General features: G+C 38.6%; 2 protein-coding genes across 3 annotated transcripts; both read left to right on the top strand.

The window, feature by feature from the left end:
* Nucleotides 1-414: 414 nt before the first annotated feature.
* On the top strand, nt 415-14,326 carry LOC130930301 (angiopoietin-related protein 3-like). The gene is made up of 7 exons (XM_057858164.1): nt 415-976; nt 5,893-6,003; nt 6,224-6,344; nt 6,526-6,639; nt 6,766-6,861; nt 8,385-8,651; nt 12,505-14,326. The coding sequence occupies exons 1-7, from the start codon at nt 473-475 to the stop codon at nt 12,726-12,728; spliced, it is 1,437 nt and encodes a 478-aa protein (XP_057714147.1). The 5' UTR covers nt 415-472; the 3' UTR covers nt 12,729-14,326.
* Nucleotides 14,327-14,640: 314 nt separating this feature from the next.
* LOC130930300 (phosphoglucomutase-1-like) lies at nt 14,641-25,723 on the top strand. 2 transcript variants are annotated; one of them, XM_057858163.1, is made up of 11 exons: nt 14,641-15,337; nt 19,782-20,018; nt 20,260-20,406; nt 20,506-20,631; nt 20,813-21,003; nt 21,142-21,296; nt 22,394-22,509; nt 22,584-22,719; nt 23,173-23,356; nt 23,426-23,554; nt 25,516-25,723. In XM_057858163.1, exons 1-11 carry the CDS (start codon nt 15,064-15,066, stop codon nt 25,603-25,605), a joined length of 1,785 nt encoding a protein of 594 aa, XP_057714146.1. In that variant the 5' UTR covers nt 14,641-15,063; the 3' UTR covers nt 25,606-25,723. The 2 variants fall into 2 exon arrangements, with proteins under 2 accessions (XP_057714146.1, XP_057714145.1); XM_057858162.1 differs by lacking the exon at nt 14,641-15,337 and having other exon boundaries at nt 16,411-20,018.
* Nucleotides 25,724-26,786: the final 1,063 nt, after the last annotated feature.

Raw genomic sequence — 26,786 nt, 5'->3', positions numbered from 1 at the left:
TTACCCATGTTGACAATTACAGGCCTCTCTAATCTTTTCAAGTAGGAGAACTTGCACAATTGGTGGTTGACTAAATACTTATTTGCCCCACTGTACTTTGTGATTCGATTTCCATAAGTGTTCTACTTGTGGCCATAAAATTTCATTTAGTTCAGGGTAATATTCAATTTGTCATATGTAGATAATAAGATGAGGCCATTATTGGCTGACATACTGACCCTCCAAAGGAAACTGTAACTACGATGTGGCCTTTGTCAAAAATGAGTATAACACCCCTGCTTTAAGCAGTTTGGTTTTCCAGGCTGGTAGAGGAGACTCCAATCAGTCTAGGAATTGATCTGATCCAAGTTAATCATTGACACATTGGTTCAGTGTATAAAGCGCATGATGTACCTACCGTCTGTGTCTCTTCAGCCAGTCACAGAAGAGGGAGACAGACGGCTTTCAGCAGCAGGATAAGCAGAAAAACAACATGAAAACATCTCTGATCTACTTGGTTCTCCTAGCTGGCACTTGTCTCCCTGTCCTGTGTGGTGAAGAGAAGCAGCCCACCCTGCAGCCTGAGGCCCATACTGAAAGCCGCTCACCCTTCGCAGCTCTTGATGAAGTTCGTGTCCTGGCAAATGGACTCCTCCAGCTGGGCCAGCGCTTGCGGAACTTTGTGCGCAAAACCAAAGGACAGATTAGTGAGATTTTCCAAAAGCTCAACATCTTCGATGATTCTTTCAACAAACTCTCCGTGTTGGCCGGTAAAATCAAAGTGGAAGAAGAAGAGCTGAAGAAGACGGCGGTGGTACTAAAGGCTAATAATGAAGAGATCAAGGGCATATCTGTTCAAATCAACTCCAAAGTGGACATAATCATGCAGGAAAAGAATTTTCTGCAGAGTAAGGTTGAAGACCTGGAGGAAAAACTGAGAAGTTTGTCTCAGGGAATGTTGAGTGGGGACCAAGTGTTAGAGATCAACAGCCTGAGGGTAAGTCACATGGAATTTAGACATTTTGTTGGCTGAAAATGAGTTGTAGGGACAGTTTAAAGCATCCATGAAATTCAGAAAATTGAAGCTTCTCAATATTTACAAAGGTTGAAGTAGGCAGGAATATCCGTGACGATTGATTTCATTGGGGAAACAATTTTTCTGTTTGTTTTTGGCTAGACAGCTGTTAACTAATTTTTGGGTGTAGAATCCAAAACTGTTCTTAGTTTTTCCTCTGCCATGTCAGGGGTTTAAACTGTATCATTCCAGTTTTCTTAAACAATATATTAAAAAACACTGTAATAAACATACAGTCATGTGGAAAATTAGGACACCCCATGAAATATTCAGTTCTTTGTTAAGAAATATTCACATATCAATGTCTGATCTTGTTTTTCTTTGTCTATGGAAAATAAAGTAATTTAATTGCAGGTAAACAAAAAAAATAACATTGTTTTACTCATTAAACCATGTATATCAACAAAAATGCATATTTTAACTGAGGAAAAACCCTACCACCTAATAGGTAGTGTTATCCCGTTTGGCTGAAATAACTTCAGTGAGACGCTTTTTGAAGCCATCTACTAGTCTTTGACATCGGTCTGAAGAAAGTTTGCCCCACTCTTCAGAATATGTTCAACAGTGACTGACTGTTGAAGTGAGAGAAAACACCATGGTGAGATGTCTGAGGCCTTCAGAAAGAAGATTGTAGAGTTGATGACGCTTATGAGTCTGGTAAGGGATTTCAACAGATCTCAAAAGAATATAAAATCAGCCATTTCACTGTCCGGAAAATAGTCTACAAGTGGAGGACATTTCAAACAACTGCCAACATGCCCAGGTCTGGCCGTCCAAGCAAGTTCAACCCGAGAGCAGACCGCAAGATGCTAAAAGAAGTCTTCAAAAACCCTAAAATGTCAACACGGGACCTACAACAGGCTCTTGCTACTGTTGATGTGAAAGTGCATGTCTCTACAATCAGAAAGAGACTTCACAAATTTAACCTTCATAGGAGGTGTTTAAGGAGGACACCTTTGCTCCCCAAGAAGAACATGAAGGCCAGACTGAAGTTTTCCAGAGTGAATGTAGACAAAGACCAGGACTTCTGGGATAATGTTCTATGGACACATGAATCTAAAATTGAATTATTTGGACACCAGAACAGACGAAATGTTTGGCGTAAGCCCAATACAGCATTCCAGAAAAAGAGCCTCATACCAGCTGTGAAGCATGGAGGTGGAAGTGTCATGGTTTGGGGATGCTTTGCTGCAGCCGGACCTGGACAGCTCACCAGCATAGAATCCACCATGAATTATATCTGGTATCAGAGGGTGCTTGAGGAACATGTGAGATCATCTGTGAAAAAGCCGAAGCCAACATGACAATAGGCCAAAACATACCAGTAAATCCACCAAAGACTCGCTGAAAAGGAAGAAATGGAAAGTCTTGGAATAGCCCAGTCAAAACCCAATCCTAATCCCATTGACATGCTGTGGGGTGACTTGAAACAGGCTGTACATGCAAGAAACCTCTCAAACATCTCATAGCTGAAAGTATTCTGCGTTGAGGAGTGGGGCAAACTTTCTTCAGACCGATGTCAAAGACTGATTGATGGCTACTAAAAGCGTCTCACTGAAGTTACAGTATTTTAGCCAAAGGAGATAACCAGGGGTGAAAGTGGGCCAGAACGGTCAGGAACGCAGTTCCGGTATAAGATTCAGGGCCAGAACGCAGTTCCGGTATAAGATTCAGGGCCGGAATGCTCGCCTGTCTCATTAGACCACAGGACATGGTTCCAGTAATCCATGTGCTTTGTTGACATGTCTTCAGCAAACTGTTTGTGGGCTTTCTTGTGTACCGTCTTTAGAAGAGGCTTCCTCATGGGGTGACAGCCATGCACACCAATTTGATATAGAGTGCGGCGTATGGTCTGAGCACTAACAGGCTGAGCCCCCACCTCTTCAATCTCTGCAGCAATGCTGACAGCACTCCTGTAACGAGTCACATGACATTTTGGAGGGAAAATGACAAGCAGTACTCAATTTGGACATTTAGGGACGTACGTTTTTCAAAGGGGTGTACGTTTGGTGCAAGGGCTTTAGATATGCATGGCTATATATTGAGTTATTTTGAGGGGGAAATAAATTAACTCTATTATATAAGCTGCACACAGGCCAATTTTCATTGTGTAAAAGCGTCATTTTGTCAGTGTTGTCCCATGAAAAGATATACTAAAATATCTGCAGAAATGCGATGGGTGTACCCACTTTTGTGATACACTGTATATTTGTTCATTTATGTTAGGCTACTTATTCATTTCCTTATGCTTTAAAAAAGTCAATGTTTGCGCGATCTTCAAAATATATTCCATTTCACTCTGGATAATATAAGTCATTTGTACTTATTTTTCTGAACGTATGTCACCTATATCTTTGTTATTAAAAAAAAATAAATGTTTACATTAACTTTAATTTAAATATACATCCTATGTTCTTAAGTAGTTAAAATTGAGATTTGGCATTTAGTATGTGAGGAAATGAGGGAAAATAAAAATTAGGAGATGGAGGTTGGGGTTGTTGCTGTTTTATTTTGCAAATCATTGAAAAAATACAATTTTGAATGAAAATCAGTTTTTTATGTGGTATAGAAATAACTGCGCTTAAACAGTTTTTTAAATTTGCATTTCAGTAGTTTAATAGCTTTGACCCCCCCTCCCAAAAAAAAAAAAAAAGACAAAAAAAATAAATAAAATTTCTGGCTCCGTGGCGACCTGCAAGAAATTCTAGCCACTTTCACCTCTGGATATAACAAGGGTCGCGATGCAGAAATCGCAGACAACAAGGATTGGTTGAGATTTTCTTTGTCACATAGTTACCCTTTTAAACATTATTTTTCAATTTTTCTTTGTTTGGATCGATTATTTATCATTAATGTATTGGGGGAAAATGTGATAGTATCCAAAAAAAAAAAAAATACAATTAAGTGATAGTTATGAGGTAGATATCCGTGACTTTTTTACAGACGCCAAATTTTTCATTGTGACGTAATTTGTTTAAAAGTTTAAAATATGCGAGTGAATAATTTATTAAAGTCGTTTTTTTTTTCCAAACTAAATATTAGACATCAATTAATAATTCTAAGCTAAAAATGACAGACATTTAAAAATATATATATAATTACTAGAGTTGTTCTGATCATGTTTTTTTGCTCCCGAGCCGATCCCGATCGTTTTAGTTTGAGTATCTGCCGATCCCGATATTTCCCGATCCGATTGCTTTTTTTTTGCTCCCGATTCAATTCCAATCATTCCTGATAATTTTTCCCGATCATATACATTTTGTCAATGCATTAAGAAAAAAATGAATAAAACTCGGACGAATATATACATTCAACATACAGTACATAAGTACTGTATTTGTTTATAATGACAATAAATCCTCAAGATGGCATTTACATTGTTGACATTCTTTCTGTGAGAGAGATCCACGGATAGAAAGACTTGTAATTCTTAAAGGACAAATGGGACTTTGTATATTGTGACTAAATATTGCCATCTAGTGTATTTGTTGAGCTTTTAGTAAATGATAATGTAGCCATGCCTAAATGTGTAGCGCTACCAATTGATATATCTTCTCTGCGTTGGGAAATAACATGGGGTGTTAAGAAAAAGATCAATTACTACCATGCTTCCCCACATTGCTTCCCACGATATTTCTAATAGTAGGGAGAGGGATTGTAAGGCTTTGGCCAATTAAAAAAAGGCTCCAAAGGCTTCCAAATTTCACTCTACTCATTATACGCTGCCTTTTAGCTCTCTATATAGGTAAAACGGCGCCATTACAGATTGAGCGCGACAATACGTGAGTGGGTCGTGCAGCACATGCATTAATTGCGTTAAATATTTTAACGTGATACATTTTTTAAAAAATTAATTACCGCCATTATCGGGATAAATTTCATAACCCTACCTTAAGCAAAAACTAAAGACTCTGGATGAGTGTAACATATTATGTCTGTAACGTTAAATACAATAAGAAAACGATTTAATTAGAAAATATATATATATATTAAAAAAGGGCATGTCCAATATTTTTTTGCCGATTCCGATACTTTGAAAATGACGTGATCTGACCCGATCGATCGGCATCTCTAATAATTACTTACCTTCTTTTTATGGCTAGGTTGAAACAAAAGAGGTTGCGCGACGTCTGTAAACGGGGGTTTTCAGGGTAAAACGGACAAATTCAAAATAGTTTGGAGGCTTAGTGCGCCATGAATCTGCTATGGCAGCATATGGACATATTTTTCTATCAACCACAGCTGTTCTTTTGGCTTAAAATACAGCAGTTTATTTTAAAGAGGGGTGCAAGAGCAGAAACTGCTTTTTCAGTCTTGTCTTTGTTTTCCGCCCTATATAATCTATCAAATATTGATATACAAAAAATAAAAATAAAGTAGCCATAACTGCTTTTTTTATTTAACACTATTGGGGTTTACAACCCACAACCCTCATGAGAATAAAGCAATACAATAAATAAATGAATATTTTTTGCAAAGGATATGGCTAGTTGCTTGCATGCACTAACAATACAGTAAGTAGCTAAGCTGTGGAGAAAAAAAAAAAAAAATAACTTGCTGTCATAGGGAGAACCTTATAACAGTTTTGGATATTACACCTTAAAATTAGTGAGATACAGCTGTGGAGACAGAAAAGCAACAAAAATTAATTGTTGCCAGGTGTAATTCTTGCTTAAATTGAATTTAGTAAAAAAAAAAAAAAAAAAAAAAAGTTGTGTGTTGTGGTTGCTGAGCCAACTTTAATAGTTTCAAACTCACCCACAACAACGACTTTGATTAGCAGCAGAAATGACTGAATAACCCACCCCCTACTTGTCCCCCCTCTTTTTAAAAACCAGGGAGTGATTAACAGCCAGGAGCAAAGCATCACCGAACTGTTGAAGGCTGTGAGGGAGCAAAGTGATCAGCTCAACTACCAGAGGAATAAGATCAAGAGTCTGGAAGAAAAGGTTAGGGAAACATCCATTGTCATGACATGTCAAACTGTCGAAGTCTGCCACAATAGTGGACATAATGAGGACATGTGGACTGAACATAATTGTCTTTCTACTTGATACTGCTCATGTATTGGTTATAACTAAATGAGCATGTGTACATGGTATATATGTATTTTGACACCTTAATTGATATATTACGTATATAAATTATTATCCGAATAATGCGCTCCAGCTTACAGTGAGTGCCTTTGCCCAAGACACGGTTGAAAGGAAGCTTGAATCATTCAACAGTGAGACACCAACACTCAGTCCTTATCTGGGCTCAGCCTCCAGTAACAAAACTGCAGCTATGGGTAAGCTCACTATCAGAACTGCAGCATTAGAAATGTTATCTATAGTTCTGTTAAAGTCTGACTATGTGTATGATACTGGCATTCGTCTGTTATCTACAGTTTAAGTGTTGCTTGGTAATTCCACAGCGCTTCACGTATTCAATTCTGTGTAAATGCCACAAATGGTAACCTTGTTTAATAGATCTCCCAGTGGACTGCAGTGAACTGTTCAACAGAGGTGAGAAAAGCAGTGGTGTGTACCCAGTTAGACCCAATGGATCAGAGCCCTTCATGGTGTTTTGTGACATGAGTGCAGGTAATAAACTGTGTTTATTTCCCCAGCATTTTTTATAGTATGCAAGACCTATCTTCCAAATGATTCGGGGCCAGGAATAGGAAGTTAAAGGGTAAAAAATAAAATATTTGTTGCATTTTCTTCTAGCTCATGGAGCAACAGTCATCCAGCAAAGAAAGGATGGTTCTGTCAACTTTGACCAAACTTGGGAAAACTATGAAAACGGATTTGGAGATTTTCACGGTATGTCAAAGAACTGACTTGGATTTCTATAAGGTGCATTATAGGCCCCAAAATAAAGCTGGCCTATATTGCGCACCCAAGAACTGTAACACGCAACAGAAATCCCTCTGACTCCAGTTAAAAAACGTTCACTCACTGAACCAAAATCCCTCTCATAACCAGGGGTGAAAGTGGCTAGAATTTCTTGCAGGAACTCCCCGACATGAAGGTCGCCACGGAGCCAGAAATTTTATTTATTTTTCATTCAAAATTGTATTTTTTAAATGATTTGCAAAATAAAAGTTAACAAAAACAGCAACCCCCCCCAACCTACATCTCCTAATTTTTATTTTCCCTCATTTCCTCACATACTAAATGCCAAATATCAATTTTAACTACTTAAAAACATACGACATGTATTAGAATTGAAGTTAATGTAAACATTTACTTATTTCTTTTTTTAATAATAAAGATATAAGTAACATACTGTACATTCAGAAAAATAAGTACAAATTACTTATACATATTATGCAGAGTGAAATGGAATATATTTTGAAGATTGCGCAAACACTGACTTTTTTAAATCATAAGGACATGAATAAGTAGCATAACATAAATGAACAAATACAAGTCCAAAGTGCACATTGACAGCTAAGATGTTCTTAACCTTCCCATCAGAGCAACTAAAACTAAATATGATAAATAAACCTCCTCAACTTTTTCGTTGCACTTATAGATTTGATCCATTTTATGTTGCGTTGCCCTTTTTTTGTCGCAACAATTCAACAAGGTTTTTTTTTTTTTTTTTTGCTGTTCCAGAAAACGTGCACATTTGAACCAATCAGAGCTAACCATCTCTGCTGATCACTTGTCAGTATTTCAGCCAATTGAACGGATAAATGAGTCCAGGCGTTTTGCTTTGCTGCGTGCATTCGCACATTGATGTGATTCATCATCGTCACATTCAGATAACTGCAGCAGCTGGGGAAAACTTCCATGCCATCCGTGGAATAAAATCAATAATAAATATTGGTGGAAATGGATTACACTACACAAGCACTTTATTATGCTTCTTGTTAACACTTGTGTATGTAAATCTTATGTTGGGATTGTTTTCTTCTTGGAGCTGAAATGCATGTGTGACAGCTTAGCATTTTTTAATTTTTTTTTAACATAGCGTTTTGACAGTTGCTGTCATATTTTCGGAATCGAGCACCGTGTACTGGAACAGCATTCCAGCCCAGAATCTTACACTGTAACAGCATTCCGGTCCTCAATCTTATACCGGAACAGCATTCCGGCCCTGAATCTTATACCGGAACTGCGTTCTGGCCCTGAATCTTATACCGAAACTGCGTTCCTGACCGTTCTGGCGCACTTCCACCCCTGCTCATAACCCAAAAATTAAACCCTCTTATCGGACGTCAGAGTAGACGGCAGCTGCTTTGTTTGTCTGATTCTGTAGTAGTAACTGAACAATTCCAGCTGGCCTTTCACATTTCTTTCTGTGCTTCTCGTTTATGGTCAACCATGTCTTCTTCCAGGGGAGTTTTGGCTGGGTCTCAGTAAAATTCACTCTCTGGTTGCTCAGGGCAATTCTGTCCTTCATATCCATCTGGAAGACTGGAAACAGAGCAAGCGCTTCATTGAATACACTTTTGACCTTGACGGTCCAGAGAGTAACTACACTCTTCACCTCAAGCTTCTGTCAGGAGATCTCGTTGACCCCTTGGAGAATCAAACAGGCGTGATGTTCTCCACTAAGGACAGGGACAATGATAAGAAATGGGACTCCAGCTGTGCCCACACAGGTAGGTTACCTATATTGTGTTGTGTTGGCTGGCTATTACTAATGCACAAAAAAAGCTGGCAGCTGTCGTTGTTCTGTTAGGAAAAAAAACATAAAACAAGAAAGCCGTAAAAGGTTTACAGTCACATTACCACCAAACTATCTTAAAAAGAACTACATTTTAACTATTGTGTTACAGCAAAGACTGTAATACGCACTGTATAAGTAAGGAACCCCTCATCATTAACCGGGGTTTGAACCCACTGTCACCGTGCCAGTCAAGCATGCTGACTATGGACCCACTAGTCTAGCCTTAAGCCACCAGAATGCAAGATTTTCCTATTCTTCTACATGCACAGCACTTACTCCAACTGGTCTTCAGTAGCTCAGTAGTCGGCACACTCGACTGCCAAGATGACACTGTCGGTTTGGATCCTGGTTGGAGAGGGGGGAAGCACAGTGACTAGGATTGGGCATCGATTCCGGTTCAGAGTGATTCTAGGTAGGGTAAAAAAAAGTAGTTTATATTAATTTCTTAACTTCTTTATTATTATTTTTAATTATATATACTTTCAATTAACTTTGCTATGAATTTCTCACAAGGCTATTTTTTAACTTGCATATAAATATTAGTCTTTGAACAGGAATATGATAACATTTATTTTTCAAAAGCTCATGGAGAAAACATTTACACATATTCTTTTGCCTATGTTTTAGAGTGTCTTATGCTGCAGGCATTTTTACATGTTATTGAGCTCCCAGTAATGGGCTAACCTGGTGTAGAATATCAAACAAAAAGAAAAACAACTTGTAAAACGCAGTCCAGATTAGCAGCGGGTACAGTATAAAATCAGACACAAGTTTTTGTTGAGGAAAATGACCATATTTGCCTTTTCAGGCACTAAGCGTGAGCGGTTTGGACAGATAGTGTCTCCTGCAGTGGAGAGCACATGCTCATTGGGTGTAGATGAAGCTTGAATGCATAACAGCTGGTGGCTGGTGCTCTTTTGATACTGTTGATCTTAACGAAGGCTGCAATATGGAACGTAAGGTACGTAGCTGCTTATATAGCTACATTAGCCCGACGTAATAAGCACGTTACATTAAAGAAATAATTAGTTATAGTTACTCACTACTTCTTCCAAAAAGTAACTGAGCTAGTAACTGAATTACTCTATAGTAAAAGTAACTACCCTAATTTTCAGACTATAAGCCGCTACTTTTTTCCCTCATTTTGAATCCTGCGGCTTATAGTCCAGTGGGGCTTATTTGATGATTTATTTTGGTTAATAGGTAACACTTTGTTTGACAGTGGCATCATAAGACTGACATAAGAACGTCATAATTATGACATGACACGACACTATCATGGGCATTATTGAATTATGACAGATGTCAAAATGTGTCATGTTGCATATTATGTCACTAACTCCATTTATGTCCAGCTCAGATCTTTTACGTCCATTCAAAAGTGAGATAATTTGCTGGATGACACTAACTGACATCTATTACAAGCATTAAATAATACCTATGACAGTGTCATGTAATAATTAATGACAGTATTATGACACCACCATCCAAGAAAATGTTACCAAATACCATAACTAGCAATTAATGAAACAACTGGAACAGTAAATGAAGAAATAATTAGGACAGAACATGAATTTTGATTGTTTTTACATCTGTAGCGCCGCAATGCATGCTAGGAGGAATGTTGGATGACAACAGTGTTGACAGCAGGTGGCAGCAGAGGTTGACTGTCTCCCCCAAGGGAGCAGTGATGGCCAAATGAAGATTTTTAAAACAATAAGGCTTTGCACCAAATTGGTTCAAAGCTTAATGGTGGTTCATTTGGTTTCATGACAGTCTTATGATGCAACTGTCAAATGAAGTGTTACCAGTTAATATCTTTTGGTGTAAATATCCCATAATACAATGAGGACAACTGCGGCTTATAGTCCAGTGTGGCTTATCTATGAACAAATGCCGTTTTCATGTCAAATTTGGTGGCTGGCGGCTTATAGTCAGGTGCGCCTTATAGTCCAGAAATTATGGTAGTTACCTGGGAAAGTAACTATTTCTGTTATTTAAAAAGAAGTTGTATGTCAAAGAATTTGAAATTTTCGGAGCAGTATTCGAGTCAGTTGAATAGAGAAGAACGGACAGGTAGTTGTGTTATAGAACCTTGTAATATTTATTGCACCTCACCAGCAACAGATTTATCCTACACTTGAAGTGTAACAAAAATAAACAGTAAGATTTTTCGCCACTGCCTTTGTGGTAGCGTGTGTAGTTGTTAGGTGCTTCAGCCGATTTGAATTGCTTACCACAGATGTCGACAAAAGCTTTGCCCTGGGACATAAATTACACTTTACATGCACGTTCTTTCCTTTAATTTCGACCAACTTGAAATAGTGTTTATATCTCCACCTCGTAAAGGACAAATTTTCCTCTGAATGCTCTGCCTTCATATCCCTCTGCATCTGTTTTGCGTGCGTGTGTTTGCCACATGCGCTGTTCCGGTTTGTGTGTGAAAACACCGGCTCTGATTGGTTTACCATGACACATGACTCTAACCCTCAGCCAATCACAATCACTTCCATCACATCTATCCAGGGGGTGCATTCAGGTAGCCTCGTCCTCCTACTCCTCCCGTCACCCTCAAAGCATCTGCCGTCCTCAAGATGGAAGCAGCATTCTTGCTGGCTGACAATGGGGGATGGGAACGAGGCTAGCATTCAGGTGTAGCAAACACAGAAACGTTAGCAAGCTTTGGAAAGCATTGTTTAATTGAACGAGTAGGGACAAACAGCCTGGAGTCATAAGAAGTACGTGCGCTATTTTCGAACCTGAACGCACCCCAAGTCTTGGATGACAAATAAACAGAGCAGAGTAGACTCGCTACGGCTGGTAGTTTCTTCTTTAATTTATTCAGAGTAAGTAACGCACCGCTTTTGACCGTCAGTAACAATAACGGCGCTGTAACGGCGGAAAAAAGTTAGATTACCCCGTTACTGAAAAAAATCATAATAATTGATGTTATTTATAACGGCGTTATTCCCAACTCTGGTAATAATACAACTTATTCTCATACTGTTCCATCCATACATCATCTACCCCTAATTCCGGGGTTTGGTCGCGGGGGAAGCAGAAGACAAAGGTAATTTATTGTTTTGCTTACCTGGTTCTGACTGGTTAGAGGTCTGGCGCAGCGTGTCAAATACGCGGCACTCAGCTATGCACTACTCGGCGATTGTATTCCATTGTATTCCATTCATATTGGTCGTGCAGCCACCTTTGCATGATATAGCTGTGTTGCAAATGTTGCACTGAGCTGAATGGTCATTTTTCTTCTGAGCGCCGCCGCACAGTGACAACCATTGAAATCAAGTTGCAATGCACAAACACACACTTCATGAGGCTTCTTCTTCGTCGTGTTCGGCAGCTATTTTTTCCGGTCGGCGGTCAGGGCATCGAAACTTGGAATCGAAACAAAAAAATTCAAACGGTTCCGAGAGATATTCCCAGATCCCATCTATGCTCGATGCCCAACCCTAACAGTGACATCACCACCATTAATACTACACTAGTTCCATATGGATGGAGGTGTTTAAAAAAAATGACAATTTTATTTTTTATCTACCATTGTTTTCACTTTTTGAAAAAACTCAAAAAATCTACCATAAATTTTAAATTAAAAAAAAAAGCAATATGATGTCATTATATGTATTTAATAGTTTCCCTATTTTTAACAGTAAAATCTGTCAACCACAGCTGTTATTAATATATATTTTTTTTAATTTCAATTTTTATTCATATTTTTATTTACAGTGTACACTACAGTCTCCATTTATATGCATTGCTTCTAACTTCAGGTGGTTGGTGGTTCAGTAGCTGTGGGGACACCAACTTGAACGGGAGGTATTTCCTCATGAGACATAAGGGACGTTTGGACCGTCGAAGAGGGATCCATTTTAAGCCGGGTCGAAAAACATCTTTTTTCCTCAGGTTCACGCAGATATCAGTCCATCCTTACAATCTTTCTTCAACGTCATCAGAGACAGATGGCTTTCACACAAACAGCACAGACAGTGAATAGGAAAGGACCAACACAGTGTTAGCATCAGAACCACTTAATGTATGGGACAATGGTGACGAAATGAAATTAAGTAAACACATAGCCATACGCAGTTTAAGGGGGGACTGAGGGGGCCAGGCCCCCCGTGGTGGCCGAAAAGTGTCATTGCATGTAATTGACTTTCCTATGTATGATTTTAAAATTAAGAGTGTTCAGGTAAAATGTTGTCTATAAAATTTGTAAAGCAATAAAACAAAAAACAAAAATGAAAGAAATGAACAACAACAACAAAAAAATTCTTTAATGGGTCAAAAACAGATCATGTGACTAGCACATTAGATAGTCATTTGCTTTGCTTAGCAAAAACCACCTGAGGGCAGAAGAGGCAAGATGGATATAAGTATTTTTTTCAATAAGCTTTCAAAAGCGACAACAACAATTGAGCATGAGCCAAGCATTGAAAATGTGGACCAAGAAAATCCAGAGAGCACTGCCAAAATCGTGAGCGGAGTTCCAAGTTGGCCCAACAAAGATGTTAATTGTACAACAGAGCCACCACCGGTGCCTTGCCAATTTAGTTACTCCCCGTCAAAAACTGTATCCCCTTGCCGCGGGAGCAAACACACACACATTAGTTATGAGTTATGTTGACTTAAACAATTGATTGAAGCCAGAAAAGAATCACAGTTCTATTTTTTGGACATCAATATTTATTAAACTGGAGAAACTCCATACAGGACTTCAATTAGAGTAATACCTGTTATAAGTCATTAAAAGAGTAAAACAGTAAAACATCGCCTTTTTTACATTCAGTAGGTATGTTACATTATACGACAGATAAAAGTACGACAGATTTTTTTTTTTTTTTAATGGATGGGCCATGTTTCAAAACTTACATAACTACATCACCAAAACACGGAAATCATGAAAATCAGTACAGCGCAGTGGCTCTGCCCAGGGGATACAATTTTTGACAGGGGTAACTACATTGGCAAGACACCAGCGGGTGTACCATATTCAATGGATGACGATCTTGGCGAAAAGTATAGCTGTCCTAAGCAGCCTGATTTAGAATTCCCCTAAAAAATAATGGGAATTGGGAAATTAAAAAAAAACACTCATTTTCAAGTTATTATTATATATATTCTTGTAAGTTCATTTTATTGCTGACACCGTGTTTCAGGGTCATCAACATGCTGTACCCTCACTGCCCCAAAAGTCAAACTCGGCCTATGCACATAGCCATTAATTTCTGTATTGCTTGCAAGTTGCCAGTGGCGAAAAACCTCAGTACAAGACCAAAGTGGAAAATATCCAAATCAAGCTCACTATGTTTCACAGACTTAACCCAAAATATATAAACTGTTAAAATTCAAAATGTGCATATCTTTTTCATTTTATCCTTTTTACTTATATTTACTGTTACAAAAAAGTGAAAGTTCACTCATTTCTTTTGAATTACTGTGTATTTCTGTTCTACAAAAAAGAAACATTTGATTTGTATTGTGAATGCCATTTCGATTTATGTTCTTTCTGAGTGAAAGCATGTGCTGTAACCACAAACGATGCAATATCCCTGACCAAATATATTTATAATTTGTAATTTTAATTTGGAGCTGTTACATTGATATTTATCCTAAATAAAATGGAAAAATAGATAAGCTCTTGAACAAGTCAATTTGTGCTTGCTTTAAATTTTGCATCAAATCAGAAGGCACTTTCAACACTGGATCATTTGAATTATGTATTATGCCTTGGTTTCACTGTAAAGCGTTGTATGTCCTGTTAATAGTCCATAGAGGGCAGTGTAGTTCATTTTTCTGAACGTTCCCCCTTGAAGGAGCCCATTTGCTGTGATGGAGCAGTCATTACAACTACACTGCTATGCTGCATTTATTATTAGAGTTGATAATGTGTTTTTTTAATGGCGTGATAAAGCCATATATCTCATTTCATTTTCTGTCAAGTGATATTGTAATTGCCTCTTCAATGCTAATGCTCCTCCTTAGATGTAAGATGCCATCCGTATTTTGCATTTCATAACTCTGAGCCTTGGTTGCAGTGCTTCGACACAGACACACCCAAACACAACTTTATGGCTTGACAGTGATCTCCCTGCACATGTGTGAAGGAACGTCTTCAGTTACTTGCCCTGTGTCTACACACACATTCATTTGGAAAGTTATTTTGGGTTCAGTAAGGACCACTGTCAGCCTGTGCACACATTGCGAGGGAAATAATAGGAGGAGTCAAGATTTCGACAGTTCTGTCCGCCTCTGCATGACTTACTTTCCAAACAACAGTTTCTCTCAAGCTTGGTCTGCTGCTACGTTGGTGCAAAAATTCCAAAACAAAGATGGACAACAGTCCTTTGCGGGTTTTGACTGTACCTACGTCCCCTTACTCTGACCAGAGACCCGGTAGCAACGGCCTGAGAAGAAAGGTCCACGTCTTCCAGTCCAGAAGGAACTATCTGCACAACTTTATCCAGAGTATCTTTTCCTCCATTGATCTTCGTGACCGTCAGGGTTCTGCATTGGTTGTAGGGGGAGATGGACGCTTCTTTAACCAAACAGCTATTGAGGTCATTGTGCAGATGGCAGCTGCCAATGGGGTCAGTGACACCTTGTGTGTTCATTAGATCTGTCCATGTGCAGTGTATATGCAGTGTGAGTCACACTGCACCTGTGTGAGCATCCTTAGAATTGTGACTACAATTGTGCGTCTCATGTACTGCATCCAATGGTTATAATTCCATCATTGTTTGTGTTGTAACTCATGGGCAATGTTCTGATGCTTTAGCCACGGTGGTCAGTGCCTGTCGGGGTGGACACTGGCAGTGAAGGGAAACTGTTAAACTTTTATAAGGAGTCCTATCAGGCTGTGGTCTCCAATTTGGTCCTTAAAGGCCCGCTGTGGGTGCAGGATGTCATTCCAACCAGACAAATAACAACACTTTTTCACCAGTCTGGTGTTTTACAAGTGCAATCAGTTGATTTCAGTCAGGTGCTGCTTGTTTTAGCAGGAACCTCATTAGTTCAACTATCTTTGCTGGATCGTCAGGAACAAAAACCACGACCTACAGTGGGCCTTTGAGTACCGGGTTGGAGACCACTGTTATCCAGGCATGCAAACTGGTTAGGGGTGAAAAAGGTGACAAAGTAACATGGACACACGGCATGCGCGGAAAAGTGCATTTCATTGTGCAACCAGAGACATCTCGAATTAAACACAGTACATAATATTTTAACATATACAAGTCTAAATCTCTCATCCTGAAATCAGAACATATAAGACGCATTAAGAAGCAAATTATACAAAATCTAAATTATAAAATATACAGTATGTCCCATTTGCATTAAGCAGAGAACAGCTGTACAGCATATAATATGAATTTACAGGTACAATATAAATTCCATTCACTTAACTATTATGTGATAGATAGATAGATAGATAGATAGATAGATAGATAGATAGATAGATAGATAGATAGATAGATAGATAGATAGATAGATAGATAGATAGATAGATAGATAGATAGATAGATAGATAGATAGATAGATAGATAGATAGATAGATAGATAGATAGATAGAATTAAAAAATTACAAGTCTTCAAAAGCATTAACTGTAGTGATCATTACTTTATTTACATTCAACCAAAGCAATTAGTCCCTTGGTCCTTAACTTCGATTGATAGGGCATCAGACTGGATAAACAGAAGTACACCTGTAGGCTGTTTTATGAACGGGGGGGTGTACGAACAGCGCGGGAAAAGGGGTACTTTCAAATGCAACCTGTAGCGGAGCTCTCCTGTTTGATAACTCTCGATGGCTAAACAATTGAAACGACCTCCACAACAAGGCAAAACTCTTCCCTTTCGGTAATTATCAGAGAGTATAGAGGGGCCTTAAATAACCCGTTGTCAAAAATAACTGGTGACCATTCAGAACTTTACTAACAAAGCACTGAACATGACTTGTATGGAAGGCACTAGTTCATCACTCTAGTTACCTCATTGCTCATGATTTATTTATTTATTTATTTATTTTTATCGTTAACAAGCGCTTTACAAAGGGGCCTTAAATAACTCGTCACAACGCCAACTGGCGACAATTCAGATCCCAACTGACGTTCGCTAACTTTACTAGCAAAGCCCTGTGTGAAAGGCGCTAGTTAGCCCCTCTGCAGTTAGAGCTACCTCGAGTAACTGCGTTCTACGAGGCGGTGAAATATCGAGGACTATCTGAAGTCAGTTATCAAGAAATTAAGCGAATACTTGTGTTATAGACACCATTACAAGCGCAGAAATTGATCGAACGACACGATTGAATAATTTATGAAGACTATTATAGGCCATCACTCAAACTTTTAGTTTTAAGAAGTTAACCATTTTTGACATTAATCCCTTACCTTGCCGCCATTTCCAACGGGTCCGGGCGAGAAGCTGGGATGGAGAGGGGTTCGGCCTCCTCATTGCTGATTGGTGATAACTGTGCTCCCGTCTCTCACGCTTGTCAGTTATTTTTTGTCACGAGAAGAGAGTGGCGGTGATAGGCCTAGATCATAGGACTAGAGTGTAATTTTGAGCATGGACTATGGTTTTGAAGTTAACGGTTTCACTAGCTCGTTGACATGCCCGCCCCCCTCATTTTTTTGTCTTCGGATCTACGTGATTCAGAAGAATGACCCATTTTGATTTCAAAACGGCGAAATTTCGCCGAAAGGTGGCAAGTTTGCATGCCTGGTTATCAGGTATTCACAGTTCAACAAAAATTAGTGGATGAGAGAAGCTCGGTGAGGAAGAGAAGAACGTTTTTGGGTCAGTGTCAAGGAATTTCAGGACCACTATTCGGCGTCCTACGCTGGGTGAAGCAGTGCCGGTTATAGTGGGAATGGGACGCCGTGAACCTCAATTTAGATCATTGTTAGTTGATGTAGGTTTGCATAGGGACGGTAGGGATATAACACTACCAACTTTTCAAGATGCTCAAATTGTCCCCACCAACCTTTAAGCAACCATATATGGATTATATAATGAGTTCAGTTACACAGGTAATTTAGATTGTCTTTCCATATGTGTAAGGAAAGAATTGACCCTAGCATTATTAACTTACATTTACCCCTTTTCACTTGCTGAATGTGCCGGTCCACCCCCCCCCCAAACGCACGTTTGATTGGCTGATGACTCGACCCACCCCCAATACACACAGGCATGCTCACACTCACATGGCTCTGACAGAAATACATGTCGACAACATGCCGCCTCCTCCGCCTCCTTCGAAGACGAGGGATATTAGAAGTTTTTTTCGGCCAGCAGCAGCCACTGTAAGTAACTTAAAAAGACACCAATGTTGTGGAGGTGGAAAACACACAACTAATTTTGCTACTGAAAGTCTGACCTGTATCAGAGTTAGCATAACATTAAACTGTGTGAACTTGCTAACCTGCAAAACTCGAGTAGGAAGCTGCTTAGAGAGAAGTGTCCTACTGTTTCTGTTTTCTACTGCTAACGTTAATTAAACTGTGAGAGATGTAGTGAACTCTGCTGGAAAAAGAACCAGAAAGACGTGAGCAAGAAGCTGCTTAGAGAGTGACGGGTCCTGCATAACCTCATATTTTGCTCACACAACACGACATAATCATAATTAACAATTTGCATTAAAAAAAGTTCCCACACTAGCTTTGCAATCAACTGGTCGATCGTGATCAACGTAATGAGCACCCCACATTTAGCCTATCAATTAATTAGGTTCATATCCGCGAGAAATGTTACCATGACCCCAGTTCACTAATCTATTTGGTCTTCTTAATGTACATGCAGGTTATGCTGTTATATAGTCCCTACCAATGTTGAGACCAAACCTACGCCCTTGGGGAGAATACCATAAAGATAAGAGGTTCCACTGAGAAGTTGAAGCTCATATTCAGGAGGGGTGGTGTTTTCATTCTGGCCAGCTGTACACCCTTGGTAGTATTAAAGGGACAGGCAACACGTTTATCATGTGCATTTGAGAAGAAAGAATTTTGTTTGACGAATCGTAATAGTGGAGAAAAACTTAGATAGAAGCCAGTATTTCCAGGAAGTGGATGCATGAAATGCAAGGGTTAGGGCCAGACATTTTTATATATCACTACAGTTTTAGCCAATCAAATGCAAGCACACCAAATCGCCTGCCCTTCCCTGTGACTTCAGTAATACCCATTGTCCCGTGCACCTATATGTTTGAGTGAGTGTTTATATGTGTGGGTATGACTGAGATCACAAAATGGCTGTGCTTGAAAGCACTTTAATGTTTGTGTTTAAACATTATTTTCTCCATTATCAGATGTCAAAGAAATTTACGATTTGCATGCCATGCATACTTTTAGCATCCATCTTTTACATGAAGGTCGTTTATACTTGGTGTTGCCTGTCCTGTTAATGATGTCTGACCAAGTCCCTCAGGAGCGAGCCCAGTAATACGTCTTTTTTTTGTGTGTTTTAATCCTGTACGACCAGTGTCAGTTTGGTCCGCATTGCTGTCAGTACTTCAGACTTTTTTCCAGTGACGGTTGGACCTCCCTCATGTCAGATTGTGTTCATAATCCTTATGGACTGATTTTTTGAGCATTGCTAAGGAATTGAAGGAGTTCTGGTTTAGTAGCTTTAGTGTTTTATTACTACTTTTTGCAGATTATATAATTCTGTCAGCTCCAACAGGCCGCTATGTTCAGCACTTAATGAATTGGTTTGAGGGCAAAGCAGTTGTGATAGGAATCAGCAATTCCAACTTCACCTGTAGTTATTAGCTGTGGCTCATGCCCGAAATAACGAAATAGCAGATACTGTACAAGTGGCCGAAATGAGCTTTTGTCATGACCAGGAAAAGCGAGCTAGAAAAATTTTTGTGTTCCAATACATCAAGTCTGTGTTTCGGTTTTCAGTCGGACAGTAATCTTCAGGGAATTTACAAGCGTAAAATATACTCTCACATGACACAACCTGTTCTTCAAGTGCCTCAACTTACACCCAATAAGTGAAATGTTAAACCTTGGAAGAAGAAGAAGCATGGCACATTAAATCCAATATTAAGTGGTGGCCCTGCTCACACCAGTCCAACAAAAACCCATGAAGTCACACAGACATTTACCTGTGACATTTCCTCAGGTGGGCCGTCTCATTGTTGGTCACCATGGATTAATGTCCACACCAGCTTGTTCCTGTGTGATCAGGAAATTTAAAGCCATCGGTGGTATCATCCTCACCGCCAGTCACAACCCAGCGGGGCCTGACGGGGACTTTGGCATCAAGTTCAGCACTGCAAATGGAGGTATGGTAGTAAGAGAGGAAGAAACATTGGGGAGCATCTGCCAAGAAAAGGATTAGTTAGAGTCACTTAGCTCACTGGCTGCCATTGATGGCGAGAGACATTGAATCTGGGATAAACAGTGTACAAGGTAGCAGCACAGCATTGCTATGAGATTAATTTGGATGATTGAAGAGGCAGGAATAGTTTGGTTGACACATTAATTGAAAAAGAAAATCATACTGAGTCATTCTGCCTCATCCAGGACCAGCCAATGATGCCATTACAAACAAGATCTACCAGATCAGTAGAACCATTGAAGAGTTTGCCATCTGCCCTGGACTCAGACTTGATCTGACAACTCTAGGCAAACAGACATTTGATCTGGAAAACAAGTTCAAACCTTTTACAGGTAAAATAAATGAAACCTTAGTCTGAGAAATGAATGTTTTGGAGCACTAAACTGACAAAAACTCAAAGGTTCTCCTTACCATTTTGTGATTGTTCCAAGTTGAAATTGTGGATGCTGTGGAGTCCTATGCTAACTTGATGAGAAACATCTTCGACTTTGCTGCCCTGAAGGAGCTTCTATCGGGCGAAGACCACATCAAAATAAGACTGGATGCCATGCATGGAGGTTAGAGCTTTTTTTCCTCATTGAATTTATGCATAAAATAGTTTGTCCTATCAATGACTGAGACACATTTGAACTTTCCCCAAACCTATACTCCAAAATTCCCATAGTGCAACTGCATACAACATACAGTGTATGGACCATTTACCTACTTGACTCCTTCCTGCCTGTTTCCATTCTCCAGTGGTAGGTCCATATGTGAAGAGAATACTTTGTGATGAACTAGGTTGTCCTGACAATTGTGCCATCAATTGTGTCCCAATGGAAGATTTTGGTGGTCACCGTGCCGATCCAAACCTCATCTACGCTGTAGACTTGATTGACAGCATGAGAGATGGAGAGTATGACTTTGGTGCAGCATTTGATAGCGATGGGGTGTGTACTCCTCCCATCAGGTTCCAGAAATAGAGTGCAACAATTGAAGCCAAAATGCATTAAAAAAAAAGCAAATCAATGTTTGCCATCCGAGACTTGAATGACTGTGCACTACAGATCTTGACTTTTTGACTCTAGGATCGAAACATGATCCTTGGAAAGCACGGCCTCTTTGTCACCCCGTCTGACTCGTTGGCCGTGATCGCTGACAACATCTTCTGTATCCCATACTTTCAGCACAGAGGGGTGAGGGGCTTGGCCCGCAGCATGCCCACAAGTGCGGCCTTGGACAGGTAAAACCTTGACCAGCATTGTATGGATTACAGTGGAACCTTAAAATTTGAATGCATCATATTTCATTTAAAATTTGACCAACATTGTCAGGCAAATGTCAGTGGTATGTCAACTTACTAGCGGGAATTGGATTGTATTCAACTACAGAGCTTCCATTGTATATGTAAACACAAAATTTTCAAACCTGCTATGAGAAACATGTCCTCAAGATGTATTTATTACCGTAATTTTCAGACTATAAGCCGCTAGCAGCTGCATCATAAGACCGTCATAATTAGAACATGACACTATCATGGGCTTTACTGAATGTTTATGACAGGTGTCATTAAGTGTCATCCGGCAAATTATTTCGCTAACTCCATTTATATCCAGCGCTGATCTTTTACATCCATTCAAAGTGAGATAATTTGACAGATGACACAAAATGACATCTGTTATAAGTATTCATTAATGCTCATGACAGTGTCATGTCATAATTATGATTGTCTTATCTTACGGTGCCACTGTCAAATAAAGTCTTAAATACCATAACTTGCAATTAATGAAACAACTGGAACAGTAAGTGAAGAAATAATTGGCACAGAACATGAATTGTGATTGTTATTTATGTCTGTAGTGTTGAAATGCATGCTAGGAGGCATGTTGGATGACAACAGTGTTGATAGCAGGTGGCAGCAGAGATTGCTGTCTCCCCCAAGATAGCAGTGATGGATTAATGAAGCTTCTTCAAGCAATGAAGCTTTGCAGCCAATTGATTCAAAGCTTTGTGTTGGTTCATTTTTATTCTTATGAAAGTCTTATTATGCCGCTGTCAAATAGTGTTAAAAAGTGACAAAAGTGTTACCGGTTAATATCTTTAAGTGTTAATATCCTATAATAAAGTGAGGACAGCTGGGGCTTATAGTCCAATGTGGCTTACCTGTGAACAAATGCCGTTTTCGTGCCAAATTTGCTGGGTGGCAGCTTATAGTCAGGTGCGCCTTATAGTCTGAAAATTACGGTACTGATTTACACGTGTCAAGTTTTTTTGTGTTTGCTTTTTTTTATTTCTATTTGCGTCTGCATCAATTAATCTCTATTTTTGTACTTCTTGCAGAGTAGCCAAGGCTACAAAAATAGAGCTGTATGAAACTCCCACTGGGTGGAAGTTCTTTGGAAACTTAATGGACGCAGGACGACTGTCTTTGTGTGGAGAAGAAAGCTTTGGAACAAGTAATACTTAGCCATAAATAAAACATAATTCTTAGTATTTTCAGACTCAAATTACTTTGTCCAATATGGTTCAGGTGGAGATCATATTCGTGAGAAGGATGGGCTTTGGGCTGCGCTGGCGTGGCTGACCATCATGGCCTCAAGAAGGCAAAGTGTGGAAGAAATACTTCAATACCACTGGATAAAATATGGAAGAAACTACTTCACCAGGTCTGATGTGGCCAACAGCAACTGTCTTCAAAGACTGCCACATATAGACCTGTAGTCATTAAATGAATCAAAAAGTGAGAGATATCGTTTCTCGCTCCAAAAGCTCTAAATTTCACAAAAATGTCACAGTTTTTTGTTTGTTTGTTTGTTTAAGTGGTTTCCCGACTTCAATTCAGATGGGATGACCCTAATGTGGACAAGTAGATTAGTCAAATACTGTATTGAGGGGAGCAGCAAAAATCCGTTGCTCAGCGTATTACTGCCATCTAGTGGGTTTAAATAGTCTTAAAATACTTTGTTTACATTGCTACTAAAAAAAAAATCGGGAATTCAATCTTAAGTGACCTTCAGACGATGCAAATGTGCAAATGACACCATAAGCCATTGATTGAAAGCAGTTCTACACAACCTGAAGGAAGCATTATTGGGTGTTTTTGTCTTATTTTACTCCAGGTATGACTATGAGAACATTGACATTGACGCAGCCTGTGAAATGATGGAGGATGTTGAGCTCCTGATTGCAGACAAGACTTTTGTGAGGCAGCGATTTGCAGTGGAAGACAAAATCTATCAAGTGGAAAAAGCTGACAATTTTGAATACACAGACCCAGTTGACAGCAGCATCACCCGGAACCAAGTACAGCACAATTGGCAGTAACTTATCAAATGCTGGGCAGACATCTGGAAATTCATATGTTCTCTGTAGGGTCTGCGGATAATCTTCTCTGATGGTTCTCGAATCATCTACAGGCTCAGTGGTACAAGTAGTGATGGGGCCACCGTTCGGATCTACCTGGAAACCTATGAGAAGGAAGCCGTATTTCAAGAAACACAGGTGAATATATAGACACTTTCAAATATATATGGCGGAAACGTTCAGGTGACTTGAAGTTCCGCTCTGAGATCTCCAATTTTGCCAAATTTAAAAATTGTCCTGTATGCATGTGTGATACTCCATTGGAAAGCTAAAAATCTCAGTTTTCTGGGTGAAGAAAAAATTTGAACAGGAGGGCATTTAAAACTAAATAAATAACCCCTAAACACTAACTCGAGGTTAGAGCATGAGAGAGCATAATTAAAGACACCGTGACTTTAACGAGATAGTATCGCATTCTTACCTTGTTTCGAACCCAAAACGCCATGAAGCATGTCTCACCGAGTGTCAAGACACAGCTGTGAATGGCCACAGCCGGACATTTGGAATTTTATGGGTGAAACACGGTAATATAACAAGGGTCGCAATGCAGAAGTCGCAGACATCAAGGAGTGGTCGGGATTTTCTTTTTCAAATATTTACCCTTTTAAACATTTTTTTTTTCATTTTTCTTTGTTTGGATTCATTATCATCTAAAATATCGGGGAAAATGCGACAGTAACAAAAAAAGAAAAAATACAATTAAGCGATAGTTTTGAGGTAGATATCCATGACCTATTTACAGACACTATTATTTTTATTGTGACGTAATCTGTTTAAAAGTTTAAAATATGTGAATCAATAATTTTATGACGTTTTTAGCTAAATATTAGACATCAATTCATGATCCATATAGGGCTGTCAAAATTATCGCGTTAACGGGCGGTAATTAATTTTTTAAATTAATCACGTTAAAATATTTGATGCAATTAACGCACAAATGCCTCGCTCAAACAGATTAAAATGACAGCACAGTGAAATGTGTACTTGTGTTTTTCGGAGTTTTGGCGCCCTCTGCTGGCGCTTGGGTGCGACTGATTTTATAGGCTTCAGCACCCATGAGCATAGAGTAAGTAATTATTGACATCAACAATGGCGGGCTACTAGTTTATTTTTTGATTGAAAATTTTACAAATTTTATTTTAAAAAAAAAACATCAAGAGGGGTTTTAATATAACATTTCTATAACTTGTACTAACATTTATCTTTTAAGAACTGCAAGTCTTTCTATCCATGGATCGCTTTAACAGAATGTTAATAATGGTAATGCCATCGTGCCGATTTATTGTTATAATAAAGAAATACAGTACTTATGTACCGTATGTTTAATGGATATATCCATCTTGTGTCTTATCTTTCCATTCCAACAATAATTTACAGAAAAATATGGCATATTTTATAGACGGTTTGAATTGCGATTAATAACAATTAATTAATTTTTAAGCTGTAATTAACTCGATTAAAAATCTTAATCGTTTGACACCGCTAATTCAAAGCTAAACATGATACACATTTCAAATAATAAATATAATTACTTACCTTCTTTTCATGGCTGGGTTGAAACAAAAGCGGTTGCGCAACGTCTGTAAACGGGGGTTTCCAGGCTAAAACGGACAAATTAAAAATAGTTCGGGGGCTTAATGCACCATTAATCTGCTATGGCAGCATATAGACATATTGTTCTATCAGACACAACAGTTCTTTTGGCTTAAAATACAGCAGTTTCTTTTGAAGAGGAGTGCAAGTGCAGAAACTGTTTTTTCAGCCTTGTCTGTGTTTTCTGCCATATACCCATCAGTTAAGCATCACTGGTCTAAATTAGGCAAGATGTTACAAGCTCCTATTATGCGACAGTATATTGTATATTGTCCGCAAAGTTGCAGTGAGTTGACTAATATTCCAAGTGCAAACACAAAAATATTTATAAAGGCATGTACGGCAAGGAGTGCAAGAGTGTCAAAATCTACTCAACTATGAATTATGCTTTTATAATAAATCAAGTTTCTCGAGTGTTTATCAATTGTCTTGATAAATTTGATTGACTTTTTTATTTAAACTACTAAGTTTTTTATTTTAAATTTTTTGTTTTTATTTCTTGACAGGTGGTGTTGGCACCATTAGCCACAATCGCTCTGAAGATTTCCCAGCTCCATCACAGGACTGGTCGTACTGGTCCGTCAGTTATCACTTAACTTAACCCACCAGTTACCCCATAGTAGCTTTCATTTAAAAGCACACACACACACTATATACATAATTCAATTTTATATGCTAATGTGGCAATAATGTTGTAGGATTTAGGTGACAAAAAAAGCAATTTTGCAACATTAAAGAGCTTTTTATTTTTGGTTCATGAGTGACTTTTTCCTTCAGTTTTTGTCTTGGTCATCTCAAGCAGTAGGGAGTGGTACGTTTCATAGTCAAGTCAGTTGTTCATCCTAACGAGTCTGTTTTTACTGGCTTTATTCATCAATCTGTAATTTGTATTTGAGAAATATCACCTGAACATCTCAAAATGCTTCTTTGTGGAAAATTGAAACTCATCAGTGAATGACGTCCATAAATTGGAGTGAAATTGATGTGTGCTGAGGTATAAGAAAAAACTTTACTCATGCATACACAAACATTTGATCTCAAACCCTGTGACTTTTCAAGACAAAAGCAAATAATATCAATTTTCTGTATATTTTGACTGCCATATTTATTGTCTTTTTTTTTCCTATGCCAAAATCGCCTGGTGACCCATTGTTTCTTCAGGGTTACATTGTAATAATTCAATATGCTAAAATAATCAAGGGTAGCATTATAATTATGTTAAAAATCATTTATTGTATACATCTATTCTCTACACCATCTATGTTGCTTTGATGTGTTCAGGGTCAAAAGGAATTTAAGGGGAGAGGTGGATTACAGACAAGATTTGGTCACATGTACAGACAGACAACTGTTCAAATTGACATTTGCTGCAAGTAATACAGCCCACAAAGATTTAATCATGTACCACGTAGAATCACGTAATTAACCTTTTTTTTTTTTTTTTTTAAATATAACTTGGAATTCTCAGTTTCAGACAGTATTCATATAATTTAGTTACTGGATTGATGTAATCTCTGTTGTAAATTAAGCGTATTTACAGTACGTACAGTGCCTTGCAAAAGTATTCGGCCCCCTTGAATCTTGCAACCTTTCGCCACATTTCAGGCTTCAAACATAAAGATATGAAATTTAATTTTTTTGTCAAGAATCAACAACAAGTGGGACACAATAGTGAAGTGGAACAACATTTATTGGATAATTTAAACTTTTTTAACAAATAAAAAACTGAAAAGTGGGGCGTGCAATATTATTCGGCCCCTTTACTTTCAGTGCAGCA

The sequence above is a fragment of the Corythoichthys intestinalis genome, chromosome 14, assembly GCF_030265065.1.
Source record: "Corythoichthys intestinalis isolate RoL2023-P3 chromosome 14, ASM3026506v1, whole genome shotgun sequence".
Classification (NCBI taxonomy): Eukaryota; Metazoa; Chordata; class Actinopteri; order Syngnathiformes; family Syngnathidae; genus Corythoichthys; species Corythoichthys intestinalis.
The sequence above is the reverse complement of the archived record's forward strand: the minus strand, read 5'-3'. Positions and strand labels throughout refer to the sequence as shown.

Excerpts from the sequence above, each read along its gene's own strand:
- LOC130930301 (XM_057858164.1), top strand. The coding sequence starts at position 473 with ATGAAAACATCTCTGATCTACTTGGTTCTCCTAGCTGGCACTTGTCTC. Across the intron at positions 977-5,892 it reads TAGAGATCAACAGCCTGAGG|GGAGTGATTAACAGCCAGGA; the intron begins GTAAGTCACATG and ends TTTAAAAACCAG. Across the intron at positions 8,652-12,504 it reads CTCCAGCTGTGCCCACACAG|GTGGTTGGTGGTTCAGTAGC; the intron begins GTAGGTTACCTA and ends TTCTAACTTCAG.
- LOC130930300 (XM_057858163.1), top strand. The coding sequence starts at position 15,064 with ATGGACAACAGTCCTTTGCGGGTTTTGACTGTACCTACGTCCCCTTAC. Across the intron at positions 22,720-23,172 it reads GGAAGAAACTACTTCACCAG|GTATGACTATGAGAACATTG; the intron begins GTCTGATGTGGC and ends ATTTTACTCCAG. Across the intron at positions 23,555-25,515 it reads CCGTATTTCAAGAAACACAG|GTGGTGTTGGCACCATTAGC; the intron begins GTGAATATATAG and ends ATTTCTTGACAG.